General features: G+C 48.5%; 1 protein-coding gene across 1 annotated transcript in view; it reads right to left on the bottom strand.

Moving 5' to 3' along the window:
• Nucleotides 1–23,376, bottom strand: part of LOC135040963 (cytochrome P450 4B1-like) — a 251,955-nt gene that overhangs the window by 96,001 nt on the left and 132,578 nt on the right. The window contains exon 3 of the mRNA XM_063954899.1: nt 10,926–11,053. Within this exon, the coding sequence (XP_063810969.1) occupies nt 10,926–11,053 (128 nt within the window). The remainder of the gene's footprint in view (nt 1–10,925; nt 11,054–23,376) is intronic.

Raw genomic sequence — 23,376 nt, forward strand, 5'->3', positions numbered from 1 at the left:
CTGAAAAAACGCAGGAGTGGCTGAAAAACGCAGGCGTGTCTGAAAAAACGCAGGCATGGCTGGGCGTTCGCTGGGCGGGTGTATGACGTCAATTCCGGACAGGAATAGGCTGAAGTGATCGCAAGTGCTGAGTAGGTTCAGAGCTACTCAGAAACTGCTCGGCTGCACAAGCGTTCGCACTTCTGCTAAGCTAAAATACACTCCCCAGTGGGCGGCGGCATAGCGTTTGCACGGCTGCTAAAACTAGCTAGCGAGCGATCAACTCGGAATGAGGGCGATTGAGAGAAGTCTATCTCAGGCTGAAATGAGGTGGATTCACCGCTTAGGAACCATTGGACCCACGGCACTAAATGGTGAATTGGAGCGTAAGTGCTTGTTACCCTGATTCTACCGCTTCTACCTGTAGTATTATGCCGTCTCCTCGCTAAATCTACCTTTCTCTTACACTCTTGTATGTCACAGTCTCCGCATTTCTGATCATTTGTATCTCATTATCTTTCATGATATGAATATCTTTGAGGACTTATAAAGCCGGAATATCATACTGATGGATTCTTTATTTGCCTTTGATGTTATGATGTTTGTTTTGATGTCCGGATTCATGTAATACCGATGTGGAATGCAAATACCGGAACTTCTGGCTTCTTGGAATGCATGTGGACCGCAAGGTGTACTTCCGCTTCCGGTTATACTGCGCTGCGTAACGCTGGAGAAATGCTTATAACTGGCGATGGATAGTGACACTTTGAGCCTTCCAACCACGCTTCTGAAGGACTACCAGTCTGAACACGCTAAGCGTGGCTCACGTGTTTTATTTGTGGACTCCAGGACTGTTATCTCTTTGGGGAGGTTATTTTCCTGTGTGGAAGTGGGCATCCGGAGCTTGGAACCATCTATAGATCCAGGAATCCCCCAGGCTGATATACGAATGATGGGATGTCCTATGGAGATTATTGTGATATGTCTTTTATATGGTGTTTTTTGTAACTGCAATCTCTCATTAATATGTTCATTTTAAAGGATTGCTACACTATGTGCTTTTTACATGTCTCCAATAACCCTCACTTGTTTGGGGGAAAGGAGACGCGTATCTTTCTGGTACATTAAAGCATTTAAGGAACAGAAGAGCAGATGTATTACGCCTGGAGTAGTGATAAACCAGTGATAAGTGGAAGGTGATACCGCACCAGCCAATCAGCTCCAATATGTAAGTTGGCAGAAAGGAGCTGATTGGCTGGTGCGTTATCACCTTGCACTTATCACTTATCCAGGCTTAGTACATCTGCCCCAAAATGTGTTCACTTTCAAGAATACCCCTGAAAAGGAGGATTTCATCCAATCATTGGTTATATCTTTCCAAGGGAGAATAGAGGACGTTCCTTATTTCTGGTGATTTCTTTTTGTCATTTGTCTATAAATGTCACACAATGGTGTCGCACGTATAAATGTGGTATTTGGAGAGCTCTCTCATTGATGTATTAAGTATTTGTTACCTTGTCATTCTATTTGAAGTGTCTTTGGGATGTGCGCTTATTTGTACATGTTGTAGCTGCGCACCACATTTTATTGCGCATTATTTCTGAAGTTCATGTATACCTCTCAGGGAGTACGGCAGGTATCGGAGGTGTTACTACTGCCACTTTCCGTGGGCTCTCATCATGGAAGATCTGGAAGACTGATGTGTACACGCGTTTCGTTCAGTAGTCCTGTTGTGCTGGATTTCATTTATGGTGCAGACTCTTCAGAAGAATTTTAATTCAGATTTCACTTTAATTGGCTAATCTGTAATTTCAAATTTTAACTGGGGATCTTAATCCTCCAGGTTTTCCGGTGGGCATAGTTTCCCACCCCCACCAGGCGCCTCTTCCCTTCCTGCACTTTTCTTTATCACTCAGTTGGTTTAATTTTACTTTGTTGTTGGAAGAGATGGTTTATATGTGTGTGGGTCAGTCTTATGTGCATTGGGCGTCTCAGTCATCTTTGGCCCATGATTCATGTTTGTTTGTGGCTGTGGACTTGACCCGGTGGTTGGGTTATAGGGGGTGAGGTGGGGTCTCGCCTTCATGGTTAGTTGGACGTGGCACAGATTTTTGGCACTTCTGGGGTTTTGAATGTTCACTTGGGAATGAGTTGGGCACCAGGTTGTCGCTTTGTCATGGTTCATGGTATGGAGACCATTGTTAGTTGGGCCCTGGTGTTCTTTGTATGGTCAGTTATCATTCCTAGGCAGTCTGACAGTGGTCATTTGTGGGTAGTAACTATGGACAAATCCAAAAGGAAAATTAAGTACCTGGTGGCCATTCAGGTTTTGGAATTGGAGGTGTTCTTGTCAAGCACTCATTGATTTGTTTTTGGGTTGGTCATTTGTTTCTTTCGGATGGTGATCACCTTACAGATCGCTTTAGAGTTATGGGGGCTCAGCTGCTTTGTGGAAGGTAACCAGGCATGGTGGGAAGGAACGCCAGTCCAATGGCCATTTTGATTCAAAACAAGATCTTGGTGTGCTCCCCTGCAATACACTGGGTAGACTTATTTCAGCCTATTGGGGTCAGCGGCACCAGCGGACAGGCTGGTGTATCGGTATGGGAGCTGGAAACCTGTTTCTTGCCATTGCAAAGGGTATTTGGCCCTGCACATTTTGTTGTTGACATCTGTTGGTGTAAGACATTTGGTCACTGATCAACCATCCGTTCTTACTTTCTGCCACCATAGGTCATTTTTACTGAATTTATGAATAAAAAGGTGACAATTTGTAAATGCCACATTACTGCGGGTGTCCTTGTTATTTAGTTTATCATTTGTGAACTGCACTTGGGTTACTATTCTGACATCTTGCGATACATTGATTACATTTATGTCATAGTATGTATGAGCACAGATGTTAGATGAATCATAGAGAGGAAAGTAAAACAATACAGCTAGCCTCAATGCACAATGTGATGCAAGACACTTGGGGGGTCATTCCGAGTTGATAGCTCGCTAGCTACTTTTTGCAGCGCAGCGATCAGATAGTCGCCGCCTATAGGGGAATGTATTTTAGCTTTGCAAGTGTGCGAACGCCTGTGCAGCCGAGCGCTACAAAAACAGTTTGTGCATTTCTGAGTAGGTCTGAACTTACTCAGCTGCTGCGATCACTTCAGCCTGTCTGGTCCCGGAATTGTCAGACACCCGCCCTGCAAACGCTTGGACACGCCTGCGTTTTTCCAACCACTCCCTGAAAACGATCATTACACACCCATAAACGCCTTCTTCCTGTCAATCTTCTTGCGATCAGCTGTGCAAATGGATTCTTCGTTAAATCCATCGCCCAGCAACGATCCGTTTTGTACCCGTATGACGTGCCTGCGCATTGTGGTGCATACACATGCGCAGTAGTGACCTGATCGCTGTGCTGTGAAAAACGTCAGCGCGCGATCAGTTCGGAATGACCCCCTTGGTGAAAATGACATGCCAGGTCCCCTGTGACTCTGCTAGTGCCTTCACTCTCTGTCATGTCTTTCTGCCTGAAAATGCCGCTTAGTTGCAAGTCAACACGATGCACTGGAGACTGCTGATTAATATGCAATACTCGTATATCTGTGTGTGACTGAGTCTGTGTATGGAAAAAGCAGCGGCCACTGCATCATAGCACGTATAAGCCAGAGTGTTTACTTTATAAAGTTTATGAAAAATACAAAGAATATATTAGAAATATCTTTTTTTTTTATATTATTCTAATAATTTTTATTGTCAAAACTCTGGAGTAAAAAGTCTATGAGACAATGCCTATCTTTTCCACACACCTGTAATCATGTATATACCGCTGCCCCTGCGTATAATGCCCACATATATATATACCGCTGCCCCTGCGTATAATGCCCACATGTATATACTGCTGCACCTGTGTATAATGCCCACATGTATATACTGCTGCACCTGTGTATAATGCCCACATGTATATACCGCTGCATCTGCGTATAATGCCCACATGTATATACCGCTGCCCCTGCGTATAATGCCCACATGTATATACCGCTGCCCCTGCGTATAATGGCCACATGTATATACCGCTGCCCCTGTGTATAATGGCCACATGTATATACCGCTGCTCCTGTGTATAATGCCCACATGTATATACCGCTGCCCCTGTGTATTATGCCCACATGTATATACCGCTGCCCGTGTATAATGCCCACATGTATATACTGCTGCACCTGTGTATAATGCCCACATGTATATACCGCTGCCCCTGCGTATAATGGCCACATGTATATACCGCTGCCCCTGTGTATAATGGCCACATGTATATACCGCTGCCCCTGTGTATAATGCCCACATGTATATACCACTGCCCCTGTGTATAATGTCCAGGTGAACCCTTTGGCTCATATAGTGAGGTATATTTACTAACATTCGTAATTCTCCCGATTTGGTGGGAGAATAATCACGAATGATATCGAAAGTGTAAAACTGCAACTTTTTGAATTTATTACGACTAATTTACTAAGCTGCCGTATTCTGCATTTTCGGGTTTTCCGATGTCGATGTCATTCGTGTTTTTTTTTAGTTTTTTACGGCAGTGATTAGCAAAACACTGCCGACTTTTTCTAAATGAATCTCGGCCGGATCTGTGTGATCCGTGCTGGTGTTCATTTTTTTTTTTTTTTTTAAATGAGCACTGTAAAACTGTTAAAAAAATTGCGTGGGGTCCCCCCTCCTAAGCCAAACCAGCCTCGGGCTCTTTGAGCCGATCCTGGTTGCAGAAATATGGGGGGGGGAAATGACAGGGGTTCCCCCATATTTAAGCAACCAGCATCGGGCTCTGCGCCTGGTCCTGGTTCCAAAAATACGGGGGACAAAAAGAGTAGGGGTCCCCCGTATTTTTAAAACCAGCACCGGGCTCCACTAGCTGGACAGATAATGCCACAGCCGGGGGTCACTTTTATATAGTGCCCTGCGGCCGTGGCATCAAATATCCAACTAGTCACCCCTGGCCGGGGTACCCTGGGGGAGTGGGGACCCCTTCAATCAAGGGGTCCCCCCCCAGCCACCCAAGGGCCAGGGGTGAAGCCCGAGGCTGTCCCCCCCATCCAATAGGCTGCGGATGGGGGGCTGATAGCCTTTTTGTAAAAGTGTAAGATATTGTTTTTAGTAGCAGTACTACAAGGCCCAGCAAGCCTCCCCCGCATGCTGGTACTTGGAGAACCACAAGTACCAGCATGCGGCAGAAAAACTGGCCCGCTGGTACCTGTAGTACTACTACTAAAAAAATACCCAAAAAAAGACAATACACACACACCTTGAAAGTAAAGTTTTATTACATCCATCCACACAAACATACATACATACTTACCTTATATTCCCACGCAGGTCGGTCCTCTTGTCCAGTAGAATCCATGGGGTACCTGTTGAATAAATTATACTCACCAGATCCAGGGTACCAGGCTCCTCGGATAATCCTTTTGTAATCCACGTACTTGATTAAAATAAAAAAACGGAGACCCGAGCCACGCACTGAAAGGGGACCCATGTTTTCACATGGGCCCCCTTTCCCAGAATGCCAGAAACCCACTCTGACTTCTGTCTAAGTGGGTTTCTTCAGCTAATCAGGGAGCGCCACGTTGTGGCACCCTCCTGATCGGCTGTGTGCTCCTGTACTGACTGACAGGCGGCACACGGCAGTGTTACAATGTAGCGCCTATGCGCTCCATTGTAACCAATGGTGGGAACTTTCTGCTCAGCGGTTGAATGAAAGTGACCTCACCGCTAAACTGAAAGTTCCCACCATTGGTTACAATGGAGCGCATAGGCGCTACATTGTAACACTGCCGTGTGCCGCCTGTCATACACTACAGGAGCACACAGCCGATCAGGAGGGTGCTACAACGTGGCGCTCCCTGATTGGCTGAAGAAACCCACTTAGACAGAAGTCAGAGTGGGTTTCTGGCATTCGGGGAAAGGGGGCCCATGTGAAAACATGGGTCCCGTTTCAGTGCGTGGCTCGGGTCTCCGTTTTTTTATTTTAATCACGTACGTGGATTACAAAAGGATTATCCGAGGAGCCTGGTACCCTGGATCTGGTGAATATAATTTATTCAACAGGTACCCCATGGATTCTACTGGACAAGAGGACCGACCTGCGTGTGAACATAAGGTAAGTATGTATGTATGTTTGTGTGGATGGATGTAATAAAACTTTACTTTCAAGGTGTGTGTGTATTGTCTTTTTTTGGGTATTTTTTTAGTAGTAGTACTACAGGTACCAGCGGGCCCGTTTTTACGCCGCATGCTGGTACTTGTGGTTCTCCAAGTACCAGCATGCGGGGGAGGCTTGCTGGGCCTTGTAGTACTGCTACTAAAAACAATATCTTACACTTTTACAAAAAGGCTATCAGCCCCCCATCCGCAGCCTATTGGATGGGGGGGACAGCCTCGGGCTTCACCCCTGGCCCTTGGGTGGCTGGGGGGGGGGACCCCTTGATTGAAGGGGTCCCTACTCCCCCAGGGTACCCCGGCCAGGGGTGACTAGTATGGATATTTGATGCCACGGCCGCAGGGCACTATATAAAAGTGACCCCCGGCTGTGGCATTATCTGTCCAGCTAGTGGAGCCCGGTGCTGGTTTTAAAAATACGGGGGACCCCTACTCTTTTTGTCCCCCGTATTTTTGGAACCAGGACCAGGCGCAGAGCCCGATGCTGGTTGCTTAAATATGGGGGAACCCCTGTCATTTTTCCCCCCCATATTTCTGCAACCAGGATCGGCTCAAAGAGCCCGAGGCTGGTTATGCTTAGGAGGGGGGACCCCACGCAATTTTTTTTAAAAAAATTAACACTTTCCCACCCCTTCCCACTGATATACATGCACGGATCTCATGGATCCGTGCATGCCTATCCAATCACGGCTCAAAAAAGCAGGTCTGGTTTTTTTTAGCACTTTTTTACGAGTTGTATTTTTTCACGGCAGTGTTTTTTTTTTTTTGCTTTGCACTTCTTAGTAAATGACCGAGATTCATACTTAAACAGCCGCGTTTTGACCGATGGTGTATTCATTCGTATTTTTTTTTGTTGGACTTCTAAAAAAAATACGAATGCCCTCATCACTGCCGAGATTTGAGTTTAGTAAATGACCGAGATGACACTTTGAAGAAAAAACGGCATCTCGGTCAAAATCGGGACCTTAGTAAATATACCCCAGTGTGTGTAAATCTGGCTCTGGTGCTAGCCAGTGTCTCCTGGGCCAATTACCTCACTGCACGTCCCTGCTTCTTATACATATTCAGATTCAATCGGACACATATTGATGGTATAAGAAGAAGTGTTCGAACGAGTTGGGTAGGCATGACTGGAGGTCACCATAACAAAGCCGGGATCCCAGCTTTTAGATGCCCGGTGAGGAGTGGGGGCGGGAGGGGGTGACAGCGCGCAACAAAGCCAATGATTCTGTACCCATACTATGTGTGTTGGGGAAAAGTCCCTGTAAGTCGGCATGCTGACTGTTGGGACTGTGAGGTGGCGGGATTCCGTTGTCGGTATTGTGACCGGCGGTCACGTAACTATCTCCTGTTCAAACCTATCTATAGTAAAACACATGCAGCACTGGGCCTCATTACCCCAGGAGCCCAGAGCGGCTGCATCCCTGTCACTGGCTGAGTATAAGAGGGCGGTGCTGGAGAACGAGATGCAGGAAGTGGAACACTGGGCCTCATTACCCCAGGAGCCCAGAGCGGCTGCATCCCTGTCACTGGCTGAGTATAAGAGGGCGGTGCTGGAGAACGAGATGCAGGAAGTGGAACACTGGGCCTCATTACCCCAGGAGCCCAGAGCGGCTGCATCCCTGTCACTGGTTGAGTATAAGAGGGCGGTGCTGGAGAACGAGATGCAGGAAGTGGAACACTGGGCCTCATTACCCCAGGAGCCCAGAGCGGCTGCATCCCTGTCACTGGCTGAGTATAAGAGGGCGGTGCTGGAGAACGAGATGCAGGAAGTGGAACACTGGGCCTCATTACCCCAGGAGCCCAGAGCGGCTGCATCCCTGTCACTGGTTGAGTATAAGAGGGCGGTGCTGGAGAACGAGATGCAGGAAGTGGAACACTGGGCCTCATTACCCCAGGAGCCCAGAGCGGCTGCATCCCTGTCACTGGCTGAGTATAAGAGGGCGGTGCTGGAGAACGAGATGCAGGAAGTGGAACACTGGGCCTCATTACCCCAGGAGCCCAGAGCGGCTGCATCCCTGTCACTGGCTGAGTATAAGAGGGCGGTGCTGGAGAACGAGATGCAGGAAGTGGAACACTGGGCCTCATTACCCCAGGAGCCCAGAGCGGCTGCATCCCTGTCACTGGTTGAGTATAAGAGGGCGGTGCTGGAGAACGAGATGCAGGAAGTGGAACACTGGGCCTCATTACCCCAGAAGCCCAGAGCGGCTGCATCCCTGTCACTGGCTGAGTATAAGAGGGCGGTGCTGGAGAACGAGATGCAGGAAGTGGAGCACTGGGCCTCATTACCCCAGGAGCCCAGAGCGGCTGCATCCCTGTCACTGGCTGAGTATAAGAGGGCGGTGCTGGAAACGAGATGCAGGAAGTGGAGCACTGGGCCTCATTACCCCAGGAGCCCAGAGCGGCTGCATCCCTGTCACTGGCTGAGTATAAGAGGGCGGTGCTGGAGAACGAGATGCAGGAAGGGGAGCAATGGGCCTCATTACCCCAGAGCCCAGAGCGGCTGCATCCCTGTCACTGGCTGAGTATAAGAGGGCGGTGCTGGAGAAAGAAATGCAGGAAGTGGAACGCTGGGCCTCATTACACCAGAGCGGCTGCATCCCTGTCACTGGTTGAGTATAAGAGGGCGGTGCTGGAGAACGAGATGCAGGAAGTGGAACACTGGGCCTCATTACCCCAGGAGCCCAGAGCGGCTGCATCCCTGTCACTGGCTGAGTATAAGAGGGAGGTGCTGGAAACGAGATGCAGGAAGTGGAGCACTGGGCCTCATTACCCCAGAGCGCCTGCATCCCTGTCACTGGTTGAGTATAAGAGGGCGGTGCTGGAAACGAGATGCAGGAAGTGGAGCAGTGGGCCTCATTACCCAGGGAGCCCAGAGCGGCTGCATCCCTGTCACTGGTTGAGTATAAGAGGGCGGTGCTGGAAACGAGATGCAGGAAGTGGAGCAGTGGGCCTCATTACCCAGGGAGCCCAGAGCGGCTGCATCCCTGTCACTGGTTGAGTATAAGAGGGCGGTGCTAGAAACAAGATGCAGGAAGTGGAGCACTGGGCCTCATTACCCCAGGAGCCCAGAGCGGCTGCATCCCTGTCACTGGCTGAGTATAAGAGAGCGGTGCTGGAGAACGAGATGCAGGAAGTGGAGCACTGGGCCTCATTACCCCAGGAGCCCAGAGCAGCTCCATCCCTGTCACTGGCTGAGTATAAGAGGGCAGTGCTGGAAACGAGATGCAGGAAGTGGAGCACTGGGCCTCATTACCCCAGGAGCCCAGAGTGGCTGCATTCCTGTCACAGGTTGAGTATAAGAGGGCGGTGCTGGAGAACGAGATGCAGGAAGTGGAGCACTGGGCATCATTACCCCAGGAGCCCAAAGCGGCTGCATCCCTGTCACTGGCTGAGTATAAGAGGGTGGTGCTGGAAACGAGATGCAGGAAGTGGAACACTGGGCCTCATTACCCCAGAGTGGCTGCATCCCTGTCACTGGTTGAGTATTAGAGGGCGGTGCTGGAAACGAGATGCAGGAAGTGGAGCACTGGACCTCATTACCCCAGGAGCCCAGAGCAGTTGCATCCCTGTCACTGGCTCAGTATAAGAGAGTGGTGCTGGAAACGAGATGCAGGAAGTGGAACACTGGGCCTCATTACCCCAGGAGCCCAGAGCGGCTGCATCCCTGTCACTGGTTGTGTATAAGAGGCCGGTGCTGGAGAACGAGATGCAGGAAGTGGAGCACTGGGCAACATTACCCCAGGAGCCCAGGGCGGCTGCATCCATGTCACTGGTTGAGTATAAGAGGGCGGTGCTGGAAATGAGATGCAGGAAGTGGAGCAGTGGGCCTCATTACCCCAGGAGCCCAGAGCGGCTGCATCCCTGTCACTGGTTGAGTATAAGAGGGCGGTGCTGGAAACGAGATGCAGGAAGTGGAGCACTGGACCTCATTACCCCAGAGCCCAGAGCGGCTGCATCCCTGTCACTGGTTGTGTTTAAGAGGGCGGTGCTGGAGAACGAGATGCAGGAAGTGGAGCACTGGGCATCATTACCCCAGGAGCCCAGAGCGGCTGCATCCCTGTCACTGGCTGAGTATAAGAGGGCGGTGCTGGAAACGAGATGCAGGAAGTGGAGCACTGGACCTCATTACCCCAGAGCCCAGAGCGGCTGCATCCCTGTCACTGGCTGAGTATAAGAGGGCGGTGCTGGAGAATGAGATGCAGGAAGTGGAGCACTGGACCTCATTACCCCAGGAGCCCAGAGCGGCTGCATCCCTGTCACTGGCTGAGTATAAGAGGGCGGTGCTGGAAACGAGATGCAGGAAGTGGAGGAGTGGCCCAAGCCTGAGATTTTCAGTGCAGTAGCGAATCTTCTTTTAGGCACGTGAGGCAGGTGCCTAGGGGCGGTAATTGTTTGTGGGCGGCCCTTGATGATTGTGTTGGTGTTGTTACCCCAAAAAGTATCAGTAACTGCAAAATATTTCCACTGTCCTGCACAGTATGTCATCTTGAATGGAGTGTGAATAGGTAGGACATACTGCCCCTGTAAGCTCTCCTATTTAGTAAATATGTATATAGAATGGGGGGGGGAAATTGAGAAAAAAAATCATAGTTAGTGGCTTTTTTAATTATTCTCTGAAATTGGCTATCAACAAATGAGGTCTTATAAACAATCAATAAAAATAATAAAATTATGCATGTGGGGGTGGGAGACCCTATTTCAGTGCTCAAGGATATTTATCTTCCACGTACCAGCATGATGTTAGTAGAACCGGAGATCAGTTTGATATATGGTTTCAGGACATCATAGTGAAAACCAGGAGTGAGAAGTCTACGGTGCTGGAACCAAGTATCCCCCGACAGAACCAGCAATCCCTTTCCTGTACAAACATAGAAACAGAGCAGAGCCTCTGTGATTTACATGTATGCTATGTTATGGAACATTACTATACAGCAGATTGCACTCCTGCAGCTGAGAGAGCAGTATTAGATGTATGCTATGTCATGGAACATTACTATACAGCAGATTGCACTCCTGCAGCGGAGAGAGCAGTATTACATGTATGCTATGTCATGGAACATTACTATACAGCAGATAGCACTCCTGCAGCTGAGAGACGCAGTATTACATGTATGCTATGTCATGGAACATTACTATACAGCAGATTGCACTCCTGCAGCGGAGAGAGCAGTATTACATGTATGCTATGTCATGGAACATTACTATACAGCAGATAGCACTCCTGCAGCTGAGAGACGCAGTATTACATGTATGCTATGTCATGGAACATTACTATACAGCAGATAGCACTCCTGCAGCTGAGATAGCAGTATTACATGTATGCTATGTCATGGAACATTACTATACAGCAGATAGCTCTCCTGCAGCTGAGAGACGCAGTATTACATGTATGCTATGTCATGGAACATTACTATACAGCAGATAGCACTCCTGCAGCTGAGAGAGCAGTATTACATGTATGCTATGTCATGGAACATTACTATACAGCAGATTGCTCTCCTGCAGCTGAGAGAACAGTATTAGATGTATGCTATGTCATGGAACATTACTATACAGCAGATAGCTCTCCTGCAGCTGAGATAGCAGTATTACATGTATGCTATGTCATGGAACATTCTATACAGCAGATAGCACTCCTGCAGCTGAGAGAGCAGTATTACATGTATGCTATGTCATGGAACATTACTATACAGCAGATAGCTCTCCTGCAGCTGAGAGATGCAGTATTAGATGTATGCTATGTCATGGAACATTACTATACAGCAGATTGCACTCCTGCAGCTGAGAGAGCAGTATTACATGTATGCTATGTCATGGAACATTCCTATACAGCAGATAGCTCTCCTGCAGCTGAGAGAGCAATATTAGATGTATGCTATGTCATGGAACATTACTATACAGCAGATAGCTCTCCTGCAGCTGAGAGACGCAGTATTAGATGTATGCTATGTCATGGAACATTACTATACAGCAGTTAGCTCTCCTGCAGCTGAGAGAGCAGTATTAGATGTATGCTATGTCAAGGAACATTACTATACAGCAGATAGCTCTCCTGCAGCTGAGAGAGCAGTATTACATGTATGCTATGTCATGGAACATTCTATACAGCAGATAGCACTCCTGCAGCTGAGAGAGCAGTATTACATGTATGCTATGTCATGGAACATTACTATACAGCAGATGGCTCTCCTGCAGCTGAGAGACGCAGCATTCAAATGAGCAGTATTAGATTACTCTATTCAATGCATTTCCCCACAAATCATTAAAAAAACCTTCATGAAGTGCTGTGAACTGCATAGTGCAGCTACTGCATATATAATAGATTTTATTAAAGCATGCACATACATTACATTTAGTTCATATATTTACTGTACACTTACATTTTACATGTCATTTCATATATCCGTACAGTATAATTTACAAACTGCAGGAATGTTTAACACAATCATTATAATCGGGGGTTGCACTATATTATACGACGCACAGTAGGCACGCTCAGTATGCCAGCCAAGAGGAAGGAGAGTAGAAGAAGAAAGAAGAGCGCTGGCTGGAAGAAGCTCCGGCAGAAGATAAGCAGCACTGGCTGGAAGATAGAAGAGCTAGCCCAGGAAGAAGCTCCGGCAGAAGATAAGCAGCGCTGGCTGGAAGAAGCTCCGGCAGAAGATAAGCAGCTCTGGCTGGAAGAAGCTCCGGCAGAAGATAAGCAGCACTGGCTGGAAGAAGCTACGGCAGAAGATAAGCAGCACTGGCTGGAAGAAAGAAGAGCTAGCCCAGGAAGAAGCTCTGGCAGAAGATAAGCAGCGCTGGCTGGAAGAAGCTCCGGCAGAAGATAAGCAGCGCTGGCTGGAAGAAGCTCCGGCAGAAGATAAGCAGCGCTGGCTGGAAGAATCTACGGCAGAAGATAAGCAGCGCTGGCTGGAAGAAGCTCCGGCAGAAGATAAGCAGCGCTGGCTGGAAGAAGCTCCGGCAGAAGATAAGCAGCTCTGGCTGGAAGAAGCTCCGGCAGAAGATAAGCAGCACTGGCTGGAAGAAGCTACGGCAGAAGATAAGCAGCACTGGCTGGAAGAAAGAAGAGCTAGCCCAGGAAGAAGCTCCGGCAGAAGATAAGCAGCGCTGGCTGGAAGAAGCTCCGGCAGAAGATAAGCAGCGCTGGCTGGAAGAAGCTCCGGCAGAAGATAAGCAGCGCTGGCTGGAAGAAGCTCCGGCAGAAGATAAGCAGCTCTGGCTGGAAGAAGCTCCGGCAGAAGATAAGCAGCGCTGGCTGGAAGAAGCTCCGGCAGAAGATAAGCAGCTCTGGCTGGAAGAAGCTCCGGCAGAAGATAAGCAGCTCTGGCTGGAAGAAGCTCCGGCAGAAGATAAGCAGCGCTGGCTGGAAGAAGCTCCGGCAGAAGATAAGCAGCGCTGGCTGGAAGAAGCTCCGGCAGAAGATAAGCAGCGCTGGCTGGAAGAAGCTCCGGCAGAAGATAAGCAGCGCTGGCTGGAAGAAGCTCCGGCAGAAGATAAGCAGCACTGGCTGGAAGAAGCTCCAGCAGAAGATAAGCAGCACTGGCTGGAAGAAAGAAGAGCTAGCCCAGGAAGAAGCTCTGGCAGAAGATAAGCAGCACTGGCTGGAAGAAGCTCCGGCAGAAGATAAGCAGCACTGGCTGGAAGAAGCTCCGGCAGAAGATAAGCAGCACTGGCTGGAAGAAGCTCCGGCAGAAGATAAGCAGCACTGGCTGGAAGAAAGAAGAGCTAGCCCAGGAAGAAGCTCCGGCAGAAGATAAGCAGCACTGGCTGGAAGAAGCTCCGGCAGAAGATAAGCAGCACTGGCTGGAAGAAAGAAGAGCTAGCCCAGGAAGAAGCTCCGGCAGAAGATAAGCAGCGCTGGCTGGAAGAAGCTCCGGCAGAAGATAAGCAGCACTGGCTGGAAGAAGCTCCAGCAGAAGATAAGCAGCACTGGCTGGAAGAAGCTCCGGCAGAAGATAAGCAGCACTGGCTGGAAGAAGCTCCGGCAGAAGATAAGCAGCACTGGCTGGAAGAAGCTCCGGCAGAAGATAAGCAGCACTGGCTGGAAGAAGCTCCGGCAGAAGATAAGCAGCACTGGCTGGAAGAAGGAAGAGCTAGCCCAGGAAGAAGCTCCGGCAGAAGATAAGCAGCACTGGCTGGAAGAAGCTCCGGCAGAAGATAAGCAGCGCTGGCTGGAAGAAGCTCCGGCAGAAGATAAGCAGCACTGGCTGGAAGAAAGAAGAGCTAGCCCTGGAAGAAGCTCCAGTAGAAGATAAGCAGCGCTGGCTGGAAGAAGCAGCGCTGGCTGGAAGACGCTCCGGCAGAAGATAAGCAGCACTGGCTGGAAGAAAGAAGAGCTAGCCCTGGAAGAAGCTCCGGCAGAAGATAAGCAGCGCTGGCTGGAAGAAGAAGATGTTGTGCCGCTGGCCAGGATGAGGCAGCTGAGAATCAGAGATAGAGTATATGATGCATGCAGTGGGAATTAAGGAATTATTGAAGCTCCCCACTGCAGCCTAACTTACAGCTAGACCGTCCTTGGCCTTCAGTTATTTAATTAACCGCACCCTAGACCACTCGGTGTCAGGCATTAGGCATGTGGGTACAGTAAGGCATTAGACCTAGGCTGCATAATGGTATCCCACTAAGGGGTAATAATAGGATTTTAATTACCTACCGGTAAATCCTTTTCTTGTAGAGCATAGAGGATGCTGGGGTCCACCATGGGGTATAGACGGGTCCATAAGGAGCCACTGGCACTTTAAGAGTTTGAGAGTGTGGGCTGGCTCCTCCCTCTATGCCCCTCCTACCAGACTCAGTTTAGAAACTGTGCCCGAGAAGATGAACAACTTTGATAGAAGGATATTACTAGAGATGAGCGGGTTCGGTTTCTTTGAATCCGAACCCGCACGAACTTCACTTTTTTTTTCACGGGTCCGAGCGACTCGGATCTTCCCGCCTTGCTCGGTTAACCCGAGCGCGCCCGAACGTCATCATGACGCTGTCGGATTCTCGCGAGACTCGGATTCTATATAAGGAGCCGCGCGTCGCCGCCATTTTCACACGTGCATTGAGATTCATAGGGAGAGGACGTGGCTGGCGTCCTCTCCATTTAGATTAGATTTAGAGGAGAGAGAGAGAGAGAGATTGCTGTGATACTGTAGATTAGAAGAGAGTGCAGACAGAGTTTAGTGACTGACGACCACAGTGACCAGTGACCACCAGAGACAGTGCAGTTGTTTGTTTTATTTAATATATCCGTTCTCTGCCTGAAAAAAACGATACACAGTCACACAGTGACTCAGTCTGTGTGCACTGCTCAGCCCAGTGTGCTGCACATCAATGTATTGTATATAAAGCTTATAATTGTGGGGGAGACTGGGGAGCACTGCAGGTTGTTATAGCAGGAGCCAGGAGTACATGATAAATAATATTATATTAAAATTAAACAGTGCACACTTTTGCTGCAGGAGTGCCACTGCCAGTGTGACTAGTGGTGACCAGTGCCTGACCACCAGTATATTAGTAGTATTGTATACTATCTCTTTATCAACCAGTCTATATTAGCAGCAGACACAGTACAGTGCGGTAGTTCACGGCTGTGGCTACCTCTGTGTCGGCACTCGGCAGGCAGTCCGTCCATCCATAATTGTATTATAATATATACCACCTAACCGTGGTTTTTTTTTCATTCTTTATACCGTCGTCATACTAGTTGTTACGAGTATACTACTATCTCTTTATCAACCAGTGTACAGTGCGGTAGTTCACGGCTGTGGCTACCTCTGTGTCGGCACTCGGCAGGCAGTCCGTCCAACCATAATTGTATTATAATATATACCACCTAACCGTGGTTTTTTTTTCATTCTTTATACCGTCGTCATACTAGTTGTTACGAGTATACTACTATCTCTTTATCAACCAGTGTACAGTGCGGTAGTTCACGGCTGTGGCTACCTCTGTGTCGGCACTCGGCAGGCAGTCCGTCCATCCATAATTGTATTATAATATATACCACCTAACCGTGGTTTTTTTTTTCATTCTTTATACCGTCGTCATACTAGTTGTTACGAGTATACTACTATCTCTTTATCAACCAGTGTACAGTGCGGTAGTTCACGGCTGTGGCTACCTCTGTGTCGGCACTCGGCAGGCAGTCCGTCCAACCATAATTGTATTATAATATATACCACCTAACCGTGGTTTTTTTTTCATTCTTTATACCGTCGTCATACTAGTTGTTACGAGTATACTACTATCTCTTTATCAACCAGTGTACAGTGCGGTAGTTCACGGCTGTGGCTACCTCTGTGTCGGCACTCGGCAGGCAGTCCGTCCAACCATAATTGTATTATATACCACCTAACCGTGGTTTTTTTTTCATTCTTTATACCGTCGTCATACTAGTTGTTACGAGTATACTACTATCTCTTTATCAACCAGTGTACAGTGCGGTAGTTCACGGCTGTGGCTACCTCTGTGTCGGCACTCGGCAGGCAGTCCGTCCAACCATAATTGTATTATAATATATACCACCTAACCGTGGTTTTTTTTTCATTCTTTATACCGTCGTCATACTAGTTGTTACGAGTATACTACTATCTCTTTATCAACCAGTGTACAGTGCGGTAGTTCACGGCTGTGGCTACCTCTGTGTCGGCACTCGGCAGGCAGTCCGTCCATCCATAATTGTATTATAATATATACCACCTAACCGTGGTTTTTTTTTCATTCTTTATACCGTCGTCATACTAGTTGTTACGAGTATACTACTATCTCTTTATCAACCAGTGTACAGTGCGGTAGTTCACGGCTGTGGCTACCTCTGTGTCGGCACTCGGCAGGCAGTCCGTCCAACCATAATTGTATTATAATATATACCACCTAACCGTGTTTTTTTTTTCATTCTTTATACCGTCGTCATACTAGTTGTTACGAGTATACTACTATCTCTTTATCAACCAGTGTACAGTGCGGTAGTTCACGGCTGTGGCTACCTCTGTGTCGGCACTCGGCAGGCAGTCCGTCCAACCATAATTGTATTATAATATATACCACCTAACCGTGGTTTTTTTTTCATTCTTTATACCGTCGTCATACTAGTTGTTACGAGTATACTACTATCTCTTTATCAACCAGTGTACAGTGCGGTAGTTCACGGCTGTGGCTACCTCTGTGTCGGCACTCGGCAGGCAGTCCGTCCATCCATAATTGTATTATATACCACCTAACCGTGGTTTTTTTATACCACCTAACCGTGGCAGTCCGTCCATAATTGTATACTAGTATCCAATCCATCCATCTCCATTGTTTACCTGAGGTGCCTTTTATTTCTGCCTATAAAATATGGAGAACAAAAAAGTTGAGGTTCCAAAATTAGGGAAAGATCAAGATCCACTTCCACCTCGTGCTGAAGCTGCTGCCACTAGTCATGGCCGAGACGATGAAATGCCAGCAACGTCGTCTGCCAAGGCCGATGCCCAATGTCATAGTACAGAGCATGTCAAATCCAAAACACCAAATATCAGTAAAAAGCCTCTTTTTTTCTTTGCGTCATGTGCTGTTTGGGGAGGGTTTTTTGGAAGGGACATCCTGCGTGACACTGCAGTGCCACTCCTAGATGGGCCCGGTGTTTGTGTCGGCCACTAGGGTCGCTTATCTTACTCACACAGCGACCTCGGTGCAAATTTTAGGACTAAAAATAATATTGTGAGGTGTGAGGTATTCAGAATAGACTGAAAATGAGTGTAAATTATGGTTTTTGAGGTTAATAATACTTTGGGATCAAAATGACCCCCAAATTCTATGATTTAAGCTGTTTTTTAGTGTTTTTTGAAAAAAACACCCGAATCCAAAACACACCCGAATCCGACAAAAAAAATTCGGTGAGGTTTTGCCAAAACGCGTTCGAACCCAAAACACGGCCGCGGAACCGAACCCAAAACCAAAACACAAAACCCGAAAAATTTCAGGCGCTCATCTCTAGATATTACACAGATAGTGGCGAGATTCAAACCAGCTCACACATACAAGGCAAATCAAGCTAATCAGCTTGAAAAATCAGCAACGGCTGACAATGGCCCTCACTCCGAGTTGATCGCTCGCTAGCTGCTTTTAGCAGCATTGCAAACACTAAGCCGCCTCCCTCTGGGAGTGTATCTTAGCAGAAGTGCTAACAAAAGGTTAGCAGAACTGCTTGTGACATTTTTCATGCAGTTTCTGAGCAGCTCCAGACCTACTCCTACCTTGCGATCACTTCAGTCAGTTTAGTTCCTGCTTTGATGTCACAAACACGCCCTGCGTTCGGCCACTAACTCCCCCGTTTCCCCAGGCACGCCTGCGTTTTTACCTGTCAGGCCTGCTTTTTTTAGCACACTCCCGGAAAACGGCCAGTTACCACCCAGAAACACCCACTTCCTGTCAATCACTCACCGATCAACAGAGCGACAGAAAAGCATTGCTCGCCCTTGTGTAAAACTGCATAGTTTTGTGTGAAAGTACTTCGCGCGTGTGTACTGCAGGCCCGTACGCATGCGCAGAAATGCCGATTTTTAGCCTGATCGCTGTGCTGCGAACAGCGGCAGCTAGCGATCAACTCGGAATGAGGGCCAATATTACTTAAGCAAGTAACAAAACAGTACTTAACCAAAAACTAAGCAGTACTGAACTAAGTAACCACTGCAGGATCACGAAGCGCTGGGCGGGCACCCAGCATCCTCTACGGACTACGAGAAAAGGATTTACCGGTAGGTAATTAAAATCCTATTTTCGCTTACGTCCTAGAGGATGCTGGGGTCCACATTAGTACCATGGGAATGTACCTAAGCTCCCAGAACGGGAGGGAGAGCGCGGAGGCTCCTGCAGAACTGATTGACTGAACTTGAGGTCCTCAGAGGCCAAAGTATCGAACTTGTAAAACTTTGCGAACGTGTTCGACCCAGACCAAGTAGCCGCTCGGCAAAGCTGTAAAGCCGAGACACCCTGGGCAGGCGCCCAGGAAGAACCCACCTTACGAGTAGAGTAGGACACTGCAATCCTGACGTAGAATAAGAGTGCTGGATAGTGAACCTGATCCAGCGAGAGATTGTCTGCTTAGAAGCAAGACACCCAAGTTTCTTGGGATCATACAGGACATACAGAGACTCCGATTTTCTGTGGCGAGCAGTCCTCTTCACATAGATTTCCAGAGCCCTTACAACATCCAAAGACTCTGATTAAATTGAGGAGTCCGTAGCCACTGGCACCACAATAGGTTGGTTGATATGCAATGCGAACACAACCTTCGGAAGAAACTGCTGACGTGTCCGGAGCTCAGCCCTATCCTCATAGAAGATCAAGTAGGGGCTCTTACAAGACAAAGCCCCCCAACTCCGACAAACATCTTGCAGAAGCTAAGGCCAACAAAGTGACAGCCTTCCACGTGAGAAACTTGACCTCAACCTCCGGTAGAGGTTCGAACCAATCCGAATGGTGGAACTGTAACACCACGTTAAGATCCCAGGGTGCCGCAGGCGGCACAAAGGGAGGCTGGATGTGCAGAACCCCTTTCAGAAAAGTCGGAACCTTAGGGAGGAAAACCAATTGTTTTTGGAAGAAAATGGATAGGGACGAAATCTGGACTTTTACGGATCCCAACCTCAGGCCCATATCCACACCTGCTTGCAGAAATAGGAGAAACCGTCCCAGTTGAAACTCCACCGTAGGAAACTTCTTGGACTCGCATCAAGATACATATTTTTTCCAAATACGATGGTAATGTTTAGACGTTACTCCTTTCCTAGCCTGTATCAGGGTAGGAATAACCTTCTTTGGAATGCCCTTCCGAGCTAATATCTGGCGTTTAACCTCCGAAGCCGCAGTAAGTCTTGATAAGCGAACAGCCCCTGCTGCAGTAGGTCCTCCCGAAGAGGAAGGGGCCTTGGCTCTTCCAGCAGTAGATCCAGAAGATCTGCGTACCAAGCCCTTCTTGGCCAGTCTGGAGCAATGAGGATTGCTGGAACTCTTGTTCTCCTTATGAGTTTTAGAACTCTTGGAATGAGTGGAAGTGAAGGAAACATGTACACCAATTGGAACACCCATGGAGTCACTAGGGCGTCCACCGCCACGGCTTGCGGGTCCCGTGACCTGGAACAATACCTCAGAACCTTCTTGTTGAGACGGGAGGCCATCATGTCTATTTGAGGTACACCCCAAAGATCTGTTACCTCCGTGAACACCTCCGGATGGAGACCCCACTCTCCTGGATGGAGATCATGTCTGCTGAGGAAGTCCGCTTCCCAGTCTACTCCCAGAATAAAGATTGTTGACAACGCCAACACGTGTTTTTCTGGCCAGAGGATGATTCTTGTTACCTCTGACATTGCAGCTTCATTCCACCCTGTCGGTTTATGTAGGCCACTGTCGTTACATTGTCCGACTGCACTTGAATGGCTCGATTTCGCAGAAGATGGGCTGCTTGGAGAAGGCCATTGTAGACTGCTCTTAGTTCCAGAATGTTTATTGGAAGGCTAGATTCCAGGCTTTTCCACCTTCTTTGGAAGGTTTCCCCCTGAATGACTGCGCCCCAGCCCCGGAGACTTGCATCCGTAGTTAGAAAGATCCTGAAACGTCTAAATCTCTTCTCCACCTACCTGTCCTCCAGGCTTTGCGGTCCACCGTCATGCTGAGGATTTTGAGGAACCAGAAGTAGGTCTCTGGTCCTGGGAGCCTGCGGGTGCAGGCTTTTTGGATTTTGCACAACCACCTCTAAAGAAAGTGGTAAGAGGCTTGGACTTTTTTGCCTTACCGGTCCGAAATGGTTTCTTCATAGAAGGTGTAGCAGAGCGAAGGAAAGGTGACTTACCCGTGGTTGCTGTGGAAATCTACGCATCCAACGCTTCCCCAAATAGAGCCTGACCTGTGTAGGGTAGGTTCTCCACACTTCTCCTGAATTCCGCATCTGCAGACCATTGGCATAGCCAGAGTCCCCTGTGGGCTGAGACCGACATGGAAGATATACGCGCAGTCAGCATACCCAGGTCCTTCATGGATGCCACCATGAACGCCACAGAATCCTGTATGTTACGTAAAAACAATTCATTGTCACTTCTATCCATTGTATCCAAATCCTCTAGTAATGTGCCTGACCACTTTACTATGGCTTTAGAGATCCATGCGCAGGCAAAAGTAGGCCTCAGTGCCACCCCTGGAGTAGTGTAAATGGATTTGAGCGTAGTGTCAATCTTACGATCAGCCGGTTCTTTTAACGCGGTAGATCCAGGGACAGGTAAAACCACCTTTTTAGACAGTCTGGAGACAGATGCGTCAACAATGGGTGGGTTTTCCCATTTTTTCCTATCCTCCTCAGGGAAGGGAATAGCAACCAGAACCCTTTTTGGGATCTGGAATTTTTTCTCTGGGTTTTCCCAGGATTTTTCAAATATAGCGTTTAATTCTTTAGACGCAGGGAAGGTTAGCGAGGCTTTCTTTTTATATGTGAATTAAGCCTCCTCAACCTGCTCAGGTGGTGTGTCAGTAATATTTAACACATCACTGTCTGCTGTATCAGAGTCGGTATCTGTGTCATCTTGCATAATTTGGGCAAGTGCACGTTTCTGTGGGAACATGCTAGGGGATATTGCAGGAATAGGAACAGAGCCTGACCAAACTGCCATAGATTTCTTCAACACCTGAGTTTCAGTCTCAGTATGGGCTACCCTAGTAGAGATCTGAGAGATCATTCCTTTAATAGAAGTTAACCACTCAGGCTCAACAATAGGGATCTGAGATAAAGCATTAGAATCCTGTGTACATGGAATGGATCCCTCCTGAGAGGAAATGTCCTCTGCAGCATATGACACAGAGTCCCTAGACATGGCTATGTGAGACAACAACACACACACACACACACACACACACACACACACACACACACACACACACACAGAAATGTCAGACACAGTTTCCCCCCAAGTATGCTACAGAGAGACACAGAGATTGGAGCCAACCCACACACAGCGCTTTGAGGTAAAACTAACAAAACTACCAGTGCTATCTGTGTGACTTAATAGACTACACAGACTTTACACAGTCCCCCCCCCCCTTCTTCAACCCGCTGGTACTGCACAGGATAGCTGGAGTTGCTTGGAGGGACAGCTCTCCCTGTCAGCGTCTGTTGTACAAGAACTACAGGCAGGAAAATGGCGCTGAACGCTGCTGGGTCCGCTCTGAGGAGAAGCTCCACCCCCTGAACATGGCGCTGCTTCCTGCTCTTCATTATATTATACTGGCCTGAGGATTTCTGCTGACAGCGATCCGGGGACCCTGACAGGCTTGCTGACCAGTGTAGGGTACAGGCGCTAGCTCAGGGCGCCCCCACAGCGCCGCACTATGTACCGCTGAGCCCCGGAGCGCAGTTAGTACTGCGCTCCCTACCCTGTTGCCACCATCTTCACACCGGCTCCCCGCTTGCAAGGGGGGCCGGTGTCTCACTCGCCACTGAAGTCTTCTGGCTCTGTAAAGGGTTGGCGGCATGCTGCGGGAGTGAGCGGTCGCCTCATGGGCTTGCGATCAGCACCCTCAGGAGCTCAGTGTCCTGTCAGCGGAGATAGTGGCTCAGACCCCGCAGGGCGGACACTACACCCCCCCCCCCCCCGTATTCCCACAAAGCAGGGGGGCTGTTGTCAGCAGCCTCCCTGTGCATAAATTAACTCTAGAAAAAATAAAACTAGAAAAACTCCTAAGAGCTCTCCTAGCTATAACCGGCTCCTCCAGGCACATTTTCTACACTGAGTCTGGTAGGAGGGGCATAGAGGGAGGAGCCAGCCCACACTCTCAAACTCTTATCGTGCCAATGGCTCCTGGTGGACCAGTCTATACCCCATTGTACTAATGTGGACCCCAGCATCCTCTAGGACGTAAGAGAAAATATGAGTCTAGCTTAAGGCAATATAAAACTATTAATATATATATTGGATGAGTAGACGATCAGAATACTTACCCCGGCATCCCACTGCTTGAAATCCCGACAGGGGCAGTGGAGGTAAGTATCCCTAACCCTACCCCTCCCCCTGCAGCCTAACCCTAACCTCCCTGGTATACGGACATTCGGGATTCCTGCTATTGAACATTTACTGAACTCTGAGAGGAACACACGAGGCCATTGTGTCCTACCTCTGCCAGCTGGTGCTACCCAGTGGAATCACAAAAAGTTCAGTGTTA

Source organism: Pseudophryne corroboree, unplaced genomic scaffold (assembly GCF_028390025.1).
Source record: "Pseudophryne corroboree isolate aPseCor3 unplaced genomic scaffold, aPseCor3.hap2 scaffold_784, whole genome shotgun sequence".
Classification (NCBI taxonomy): Eukaryota; Metazoa; Chordata; class Amphibia; order Anura; family Myobatrachidae; genus Pseudophryne; species Pseudophryne corroboree.